Raw genomic sequence first — 8,939 nt, forward strand, 5'->3', positions numbered from 1 at the left:
CTCTCTCTCAGCTACATTAAAACCAGCACCTTGAAGATTGGAATCTCCAGGATTCCAGAGGGTCGGGCCCTGCTTTTAGATATTGAAATTGAGGTAGTGGCATGCAAATGCACTTTAACACATTAAAGTATTTGGAAACCAGCCATCTGTTTTGCTGTGTGGCCTTACACCAATAAACAAAAGATACAGTATAAGGCCAGGCGGGAAATGAAAGAAATGGTTGGCCTTCTTTGAAGTTCTCCTTCATCCATTTGAGTCTTTTAGAGGCAACCTCAGAAGCCAGCAGCTCAGGGGAGGGCACCCAGTGCCCTTGATATGGCCGCAACAACTGTGCCTGCAAAACCCAGGCTTGCCCCCTTTGACAGGGAAGTGCTGGAAATCTCACAGGTGCTCTAGAAGGCCTGCAAATTCCATATTTTTGTAGGGTTTTCTCCCCCAGTTCATCCTTTGTAAAACACCCTGTAGGAGGAAGGAAGTCATATGCTTGTATTTATTTGTGATGCTGTAAATTTTCTGCTCTACACTGGAGGCTAAATTAAAGTTTCCAAAAATGTGTGAAAGCAAATGAAAAGTAGTAAGAGGTCTGGGAGGAGAGCCACTTTGAACTCTATCATTTGCTGGCTTCCTCTGTGTGACAGCAGACTCATGCCTTAGTCAGAAACAACTGGATGTTGAAAGAATTCAAGGTGGTTTCCACAGGATCATCTGAGAGAAGCTGTTGAGCACAGAGAAGAAAACAAAAGCTTCTTTTTTCTGGCTTATGTGGCATGGATTTGGAACTGTGGATTCTTTACAGCCTTGGTGGCTACAATATCAAAGCTGAGTCTAAAGGGAAGGAGATGTGTAACACAAAGATGGGGATGAGGGGATGAGGAGTGGCGGGAATGGATGGATGTTGACAGGAAGAATGGGGGAGGAATGCAAGAGTTTACTGAAAACAGACCACACTCAATTTAAAGGGTGGAAGATATTGGAACACTGCCTGACAACCCAAAAAAAAGGAAGAGGGTTGGGGTGGGGGACCCATCCTCACAACAGCTTTATACTGGAGCTAATTAAATGTGAATCTCTTAGCTCTTGGTTCACTGATGTGAGGAAAGATGGACTGAAGACAGTTTTGGCTTTTGAAGGGGGTTCTGTTTATACGTACGTCAACATTCAGTTGGAGGTGAAAAGGTTAGCACTTGACCCAGGAAGTATCCATGTTTGTTTCAAAAATAGATCTGCTTCATAAATTTCTTCACCATTCTTTTTTTTTTCCATTATGAAATTTGATTATAATAAAGAAGCTGTTGTTACTTTAAAGAGAATCAACCTATTAGATAGACATTGGTTAGGTGGAATTACAGTCATGGGGGAAGTTTCAGCTACACGATAATGGAAAGCATTCACTTTTATTCAAGAAGAGGCCCACCTCCCTGAAAATATACATCACCTTCTTCCCTTCCCCACATGAAATGAGCCAGCTTTGAAGGAATCAACAAATTATAGCCCAGCAAAATACATGGATGCTTAAGCATACCTGAAACTTGAATATGTTTATTACAGACATCAGACCCGTAAATTCTGCTCTGGATCACATCACTCCAGGATCTCAGAGCTGTTCGTGATTGTACAGGAAATGGGGAACATCACAGGCTCACAAAGGATAACTGATAGAACTCAGTGTGGTACTTCAGGGACATCAAAACATTGTGCGACATGCAAAAGACTATTCACGAATCACACAAAATATACATTCATTGTGCCATCCATCACATTAATTGAGCTGAAAATACATCATATCCAGCTAAGATAACTGTAGAAGGAAGAAGTTGGTTTGAATAATACCTATAGGTTCCAAAAAATCTAGCATAAATTTTAAATGGAGGGTGGCCAGGGAAGCAAGAAGAAAAGGGTAGGGAAGAGGAGAGACTTAGCACAGGAAGCCAGGTTTCTTAACCTTGTGCTCGCAGGCCTTCCTAACTCACTGAAAGAACACATTGAGGCTACCCTCTGAGGCATCCAAATGGGTTTAAATGAGGGAATTTATTTTTTCTCCTATAATCACATATAAAATTGTACCAGTTTTGAGAGTTTGCCCACCCTGTCTGTTTTAGTCACCTAACCTAAACATTTCTAGAAAATCTGTATAAAGTTAAATCTCTCCAGACAAAGTATTTACAACCAGCAAACTCACACACAAAACTGAATTAAATTAAGGGATGAATTGATTCTGTAAACACACTCATAGTGCAGCTCTTTTTCATGAGCTCCTGGAATTTCTCCTTTCTCTATATCCTACTTTTCAGGGCAAGGTAGGAAGAACTGTAAATATACTGTTAGACACAAGATGTGAGGCCTCCCTCTGACATATTTCTGAGGGCAGAGGGAACTATTTTCCAAAAGGCATCTGAAAGAAAACACTAGGTTCTGTGAAAATCTCCTAAAAGCAGGGAGGGAGGAAAGGGGCCATCAGAAAATTGATGCTGGCACCCAATCTGTATTAAAGAGTTAACCCCTCACCAAACCTCTGGTCCAGAAATCTCTGGAAACACATTATCCTGGCCAGGAGCTCCCCAGATAGGATCAGAGAAGGAGAGAGAGACTGTAAATGGAAAGATAAGCGAAGAATGTGCTTTGGGTAGAAGTCCCAGCCCAAGAAGAAGTCTGGGCTGCGGAGTCGGGGGCTGAGGCGGCCTCAGTGGGAGGTAGTCAGAGTGTCTGAGGTAGAAGACCCCGGGGAAGGAACGCAGGGCGAGGAGCTGGACTTCTCCGAGGATTCCTCGGCCTTCTCATCGCTACCCGGCGGGGTGGCCGGAGAGATGGGCAAGAGCCCCTCCTTTTCACGTTTCTTTTGCTTCATGCGGCGGTTCTGGAACCAGATCTTCACCTGCGTCTCGTTGAGCTGCAGGGACGCGGCGATCTCCACCCTGCGGGCGCGCGTCAGGTACTTGTTGAAGTGGAACTCCTTCTCCAGTTCCGTGAGCTGCTTGGTGGTGAAGTTGGTGCGCACCGCGTTGGGTTGACCCACGTAGCCATACTCTCCAACTTTCCCTGGGGCAAGGGGGAAGCGATGAGAGGAAAAGGTAAAAATTTTAAATCGATATGAGATCCCCTACACGCTTCAGAGCAGCATTCAAATAAAGGGGAGATCAAGAACTTCTCAACACAAACAGGGCTTGGGAGGGTGAGTGATGAGGTGTAAAGTGTTAACCTGAAGTCAGCCATTAGCGTGGGCAGACCGGTGATTAATGGAGCCTGGAGATATTAACAGAACCCCCCCACCCCCGTACTTTTACTTGCAGAACACCTAAAATTCTTTGAAAACACACCAGTCCCATGGGCTTCTTCGCACCAACACACCTGGGCACTCTTCCCACGCCCTACAACACTAGTCGGAAGGAAGAACCTTTCTAAAAAATCATTAATTTTCCTTGGAAACTGAGCATGCCAGCTCCTTCCAAAATCATCAAGGAGCGTCCACCGGCCGGCAGGACTGACCTGTTTTGGGAGGATTTCTTTTGACTTTCATCCAGTCAAAGGTCTGCGCTGGAGAAGACGTCTCCGACGCAGGGGAGCGACAGGCTTCCTGGTGGCTGGCGTGGAGAGGGGACAAGGAGTTATTATACGTGGCCAGGGCCAGGCTCTGGTGCTCTTGTCCATATGAGTGGTGAATGTACTGAGGCGAGCCCACCGCGCCCCCTGCATAACCCTGGTGGTGGTGGTGATGCTGGACCATGGGAGATGAGAGATTTCCAGAGTAAACAGCGGGAGCGCACTGGGGGTACCCACCACTTACGTCTGCTTCCTGATTTAACGCGTAGGGGCTGTAAGGCGCGCCGAAGTTCTGCGCGCTATAGCTTGGACCACAACTCGAGTGGGAGTAGGACACCCCCAGGTTCCCGGAAGTCGGGTAGGTGGCCGGCTGGGGGTGGTGGTGGTGGTGGTGGTGGTGGTGGTGGGGCGAGCTGATCTGCACCCCCCTGCCCACTAGGAAGTGGTCGTCGCCGCCGCAGCTGTTGGCAGTGACTGCGCAGGATTGGAAAGTTGTAATCCCATGGTCCGAGGGGTAGGCTCGCGCTGAGCAGGTCCCCGAGTCGCCGCTGCTGAGGATGGGGTATTCCAGGAAGGAGCTCATTCTTGCATTGTCCATCTGTCACTGAGTGACCGGGTCCTGCGAAGCCCTGGGTGACCGTGCCAACTTTCTCACTTCCTCCATGGGGCCGAGGAAGAAAAATGATATGAATGTACAGTGCGCGGGGGGGCGGGGGGGCGGGGGGGCGGGAGGGCGGAGGGCGCAAGGGGAGGGGCACGTGACTTTGTCAGCCAATGGCTGAGCCTCCTGCGAAAGTTTGCCGGCTCCGGTGGTGATGGATCACTGTTTCAGTGGCATTTAAATCCCCGGCGCTCCTCCGTCTAGGTGACGCGCAGTCGCCCCCCCAGGCAGCCCAGGCGGCTGCAGCAGCTGCGGCGGCTGCAACGGCAGACTCGGAGCGCTGGGCGAAGGGGAGCAGAGGCTGCTTTCTGCGCGCGCCCGACTCCGCTCGCCCCCCACCCTCCGGGAGGTGGGGGCTGGGAGGCATCCCCCACCTCCGTCCCCCTCCCCACCTTGCACAGAAAGATGAACTGGTAAGAGGTGAGAAGGGAAGAGGGCATCCGGCTCTCTCGGGGCGGGAATCAGCGGGCCAGTGCTCGCTGGGTGGACGCAAGTACGCTGGCGACCCCGGAGCGCGCCGAGCAGGAAGGGTGCGAAACCGGAGGACACAGCGCCCCAGGCTCCTAGGGCGCGTCCACGGCACAGTCCCTGCCGTGAGGCCGTGGGGCTATGAGGAGCGCTGAGAACGGTGGCGGAGAAAGAGGCTGGGCCACCGGCTCTCCAAACTCGGAATGGAGAGGAACGTGCGCAGCGGGCTGGCTGGGAGGAACCCAGGTGGGCGTGGAGGGAACAAGGGCAAGAAAAGAGACTTCTTTTCTCCATAGCCCTCTTCCTACAGCTCGAGCTCGCCATTAGCATGGCAATGAGGACCTTCTGTAATTCGACCCCCAGGGGTGGGTGAGCTCTTAAAGCAGAGCTAGCCGGAAAAGGCTGGGGGTGGCCGGGTCCTTCTCCGCCCTCCCTTTCTCCTCGCTCTCCGCCCCTTTCTCCTTCCCCACTCAGCTTTGCTCTGGGAGTCCTCCGGGATCCCGAGCAACCCTGCCGCTGGATTTTGAAGGGTGGGAGGCGGGGGAGAGAGATGACGCTAGCCGACGTGGCCAGCGTGGGGGCCGGGCCGCGAGCTGCAGGCCATCCGCCGGCTCCCCAAGACCCAGGAGCCTGTGCGCTCCGGCACGGGCCTGGAAGGGCTGATCCGCGGCCCCAACAAAGTATGCTAAACTCCCCCCGCCACTTTTCTCCTTTTCTGGAGGGGGAGGTTTGGAGTAGGCGAGCCTTTTCTTACCCCTCTCCCCCCCCATTCTACTGCACGCCTGGAGTGGGGGTGGGGGCTGGCAGGTGGGGGGGGGAGGTGGACAGATGGCTGATGGTGGACAGAACACTTTCCTCTTCCCAACACGTCCTCCTCTTTTCAACTGACTGTGTAGTTGCTTGTGTGAACCTTCAAATCTTTCCCTGGAGAGACACGTGCAAATCTGAGCGTCATCCCAGGCCAGGGGGTCCTGTTCTCCATCGCCCTCATCCTTCCCTGATCCTGATGGGGTCATTAATTGCTGTTTACTATTAGTTTTCGTGTCAGCCCTGGGCTTGTAGAGAGAAAAGGCCAAATGGAGACTGAGAATTAATTGATGCTTTCTTAGATAGAAGAAATCCAGAGATCATCCAAGAAGCTTTACAACCGACGCTGTATAGATTTTACTTTGACCATGTTTACAGCATTGTAATAAGACAGATGAAATTTACAGTGAGAGTTGTATGTGGGTTGGGGTTCCTACTCCCCTGCAGTCTCCCAACCATTCTTAGAAGAAGGAAGTTTTGCTAGAGGAAGGCACATTTCAAATGTGTTAGTCACCCTTTCGGGCTTCTATGTTCTGTTCTCCACGTATAGAAGTTCCCCCCAAACCTGTCCCCTCCAGAAACAAAACCCATGAAGACCTTTGACTCTGGACTCTCTCAGTAGCAGTGAAACATTTCCCCCAAACATTTCCTTTCGGAAGGGTATTTCTCTGTGACCTTTCACCCATTCCCCAAGCATGGTTAAGAGGGAGCACGGGCAGGAAAGGTCGTCCCTACCCCAATTTCAGCTCTGGGGAATCTTCGTTCTGGAGAAGGGAAAAGGCAAGGCGGCCCTCCTGGAGGCGGCTTCCTTGGGAATGCCAAGCCTCCAGCAATGGGGAGAGAAGGCCCTCCGGTAGGGGAGAGGGCAGGGTGTGAGGGGGTCGGTGCCGGCAGTGCGGACCATCTGCTCTCTGAGCCGGAGCCAGCCGATATATTCTCCCCTCCTTGCCTCATTCCTGTACCTTTGTTGGTCTCCTCCGCCCGGGTTTGCGCGACCCCCTCGGCCGCAGGGCGCCAGCCACAAAGCCTCCCGGACGGCCGCAGCTGTCTCCCCCTTCTACTAGTTCTCGTCCTCCGCTCTCTTCTCTCTCCACCGCTCGTCCTTTCCCCTGGCTTCTTTTCGGGGGCAGCCTGGCTCGGTGTTTTTCCTGGGATCACAAGCTTGCACTCGCACAAAGGTCCAAAGAGGCACAGGCCAGCGACTGTCCCGCCTCCGCGCACTGCTCCTGGCTCGCTGCAGGCCGCGCGCTCTCAGCCTAGCCGGCTCCGCCTCGGCCGGCCGCCCAGAGCGCCGCTCTCCCCAGCGGTTCACAAAAGCAGCCTCCTCTGGCCTCGAGCCCATAGGCTTCCATAGCTTGGTTCCTTCCCCACCCCCCAAGAAAGCCTGGGAGCCTTTCCGCGGCGTAGGAGACCCCTGGTCCTCTGGGCAAGTAGGCCCGCGCCCTAAGACTCGACCTAAAGTCTTTAAAAAGCCCCAGGAGGGTGGGCGAAGGGTGAGCTTGGTCACTACTCAAATGATCGCCGGCCAGCGGCTGGCTCGACTGGAAGCGCCTCTTTAAGGGTTCTTCTACTGGAAAGGGAAGGAGCGAGTAGGAGACGAAACGCCGCCGAGGCCCCGAGCTGTTCATGGCATCCGCAGCTCAGCCAAGCTGTTGTTTTAAAAGAGCAATAAAAATGAATTATGACTAAACGCCTTCTAACTTAATGCTTTCGGACGGGGATCCCCAGCAAATACGTAAGAGGATTTTTATTTGTGCATGTGTTCCTGCAATTGATCTCTTTGATGACATTCTCATTCATAGAAAGCGTTTGATTTATGAGCGTAGGACGAATCGCATCCAGTAGCTGCTCAGCCCTGGCTTCGTCCGGGACGCCCTGCTCGGCGCTGAGCCTGGGGCCGGAAACCGGCTGCAGTCCCCACACGTCTCCGCCGCTGCCGGGATTTAGGGGGTGAAGGAGTGAGGGGAGGTAGGAAGCAAACCCATGAAGAAAGATTGCTATTTCATAACTTCCAAATCTTTGCTGTTAAGAGCCGGTTCTTAAATCAACCCGCCACACACATGTTGCTTACATGCTGTGTTTTCTCACGGTAAGTAGTCATTAGAGCAAAGCTCAGAAAGGGAAAAATAAACATGAGGGAGACATAAGAAGAGGGAAAAAAACAGAACAACCCAGTAACACACCCTAGATCACATTTTATTGGGATTTCATTTAAAGTGCATTTTCTCTTTCTCTAGAAACGGTATTAATTTATAACCCCGGGTGCAGAAACACTCCTTTTTAAATCTCAACTTGCTAACCGGACTTCAAAGCTTTAATGATCCATTATTAGCAATGTAAACAGATTTAAGAATGAAATATTGATTTTTCTGACCCTGAAAAAAAAAAAAAAAGCAGAAGAAGCCTACAATGACTGAATCAGAGGATTGGAAATAACCCTTTCTGAAGTGCATTTTCCAGCTAGTAACCATCGTTTTGTTTTATTTTTGTTTTTCTCTATCTTTTAGGTCTGTTTTGCCTGAACCCATCAACAGCTGGGAGAGTAATCAACCACACTGCAAATGTGCAGGGATTTGTGGGTGAGGGGTTGTAATATAGATGTTTGAAACAAACGTGTTATATAAATAAATGAATCGTTGATAACTTAGTTGTTGACCTGGAGACTGGTAGCTTGTTAAAGAAACTCCGTGTTACTCATTCCTGGAGTTGGGGGGTTTCTGTAGGCACTTAATTTCTTTATTTTTAAAAGGTTTGGCTTGGCCCACCTCTTAGGCTGCCCAATCCTGTTTCTATTACCAGTTTAAATCTATGGCTTGAACCTCTACACTGAAAACCAAATCCATAGCCTTTAAAAATAAAAAAGTTAAAAAAAAAAAAAAACGCAAAAAACACTTGTCCGAAGCCCTAGACATTTTCTGGCTTTCTTTTGCTGTCTGTCTGTTGAAGACTTTGAACATGTCACCTTAATAAATATATTAAAATTGAAAAAGATAAATTGTGACCAGAATTTTATTTACCAAGTTAGACTAAAGGAAGAAAAAGAAACCGTTATGAGACTTGAGAAAGAGGGGGAGAAAAAATAAGAAATCTACTTATAGCAAAGGAGAATTTATTCTACCAAAAATACGCATCACAATGCATCCTAATGTAATACAAAAATAAAAAGAAAGTGAAGATACAATTATATGATCACTTTCTTGCAGGCCTCATATATTGCTCTCAGGAAATCACACAGAGGATTGTTGGCTTAGGTTTAAAACAACTAAAACTCCAAAATAATCTGTAAGAGATGGCTCTGAAACTGGGTCAGGGGAATCACTAAATAGAAAATCCTCGACATTTAAAGGAGGGAGGGGGTCGGTCAAGAAGAAAATAGAATAAAAATCAACTCCCAGAATAAAAGAAGGCAAAACCACCTGGTCAAAGGGGTTTTTGTTTTGTGATGCTTTGTTTTGCTTTAATGTTT

At 49.7% G+C, this 8,939-nt stretch overlaps 1 protein-coding gene across 2 annotated transcripts; it reads right to left on the minus strand.

The window, feature by feature from the left end:
- Positions 1-2,680: 2,680 nt before the first annotated feature.
- On the minus strand, positions 2,681-4,135 carry HOXA1 (homeobox A1). Of its 2 annotated transcripts, none has more exons than XM_063099921.1 (2): positions 3,484-4,135; positions 2,681-3,036 (listed from the first exon to the last, which is right to left on the minus strand). In XM_063099921.1, the coding sequence occupies exons 1-2, from the start codon at positions 4,133-4,135 to the stop codon at positions 2,681-2,683; spliced, it is 1,008 nt and encodes a 335-aa protein (XP_062955991.1). The 2 variants fall into 2 exon arrangements, with proteins under 2 accessions (XP_062955991.1, XP_062955992.1); XM_063099922.1 differs by lacking the exon at positions 2,681-3,036 and having other exon boundaries at positions 3,519-3,578; positions 3,782-4,135.
- Between the last annotated feature and the right edge of the window lie 4,804 nt (positions 4,136-8,939).

The sequence above is a fragment of the Cynocephalus volans genome, chromosome 6 (genome assembly GCF_027409185.1).
Source record: "Cynocephalus volans isolate mCynVol1 chromosome 6, mCynVol1.pri, whole genome shotgun sequence".
In the NCBI taxonomy this organism is placed as follows: Eukaryota; Metazoa; Chordata; class Mammalia; order Dermoptera; family Cynocephalidae; genus Cynocephalus; species Cynocephalus volans.

Coding starts and splice junctions, on each gene's coding strand:
- HOXA1 (XM_063099921.1), bottom strand. CDS start 4,135: ATGGACAATGCAAGAATGAGCTCCTTCCTGGAATACCCCATCCTCAGC. Junction 3,037..3,483: donor AAGAAATCCTCCCAAAACAG/GTCAGTCCTGCC, acceptor CCCTTGCCCCAG/GGAAAGTTGGAGAGTATGGC.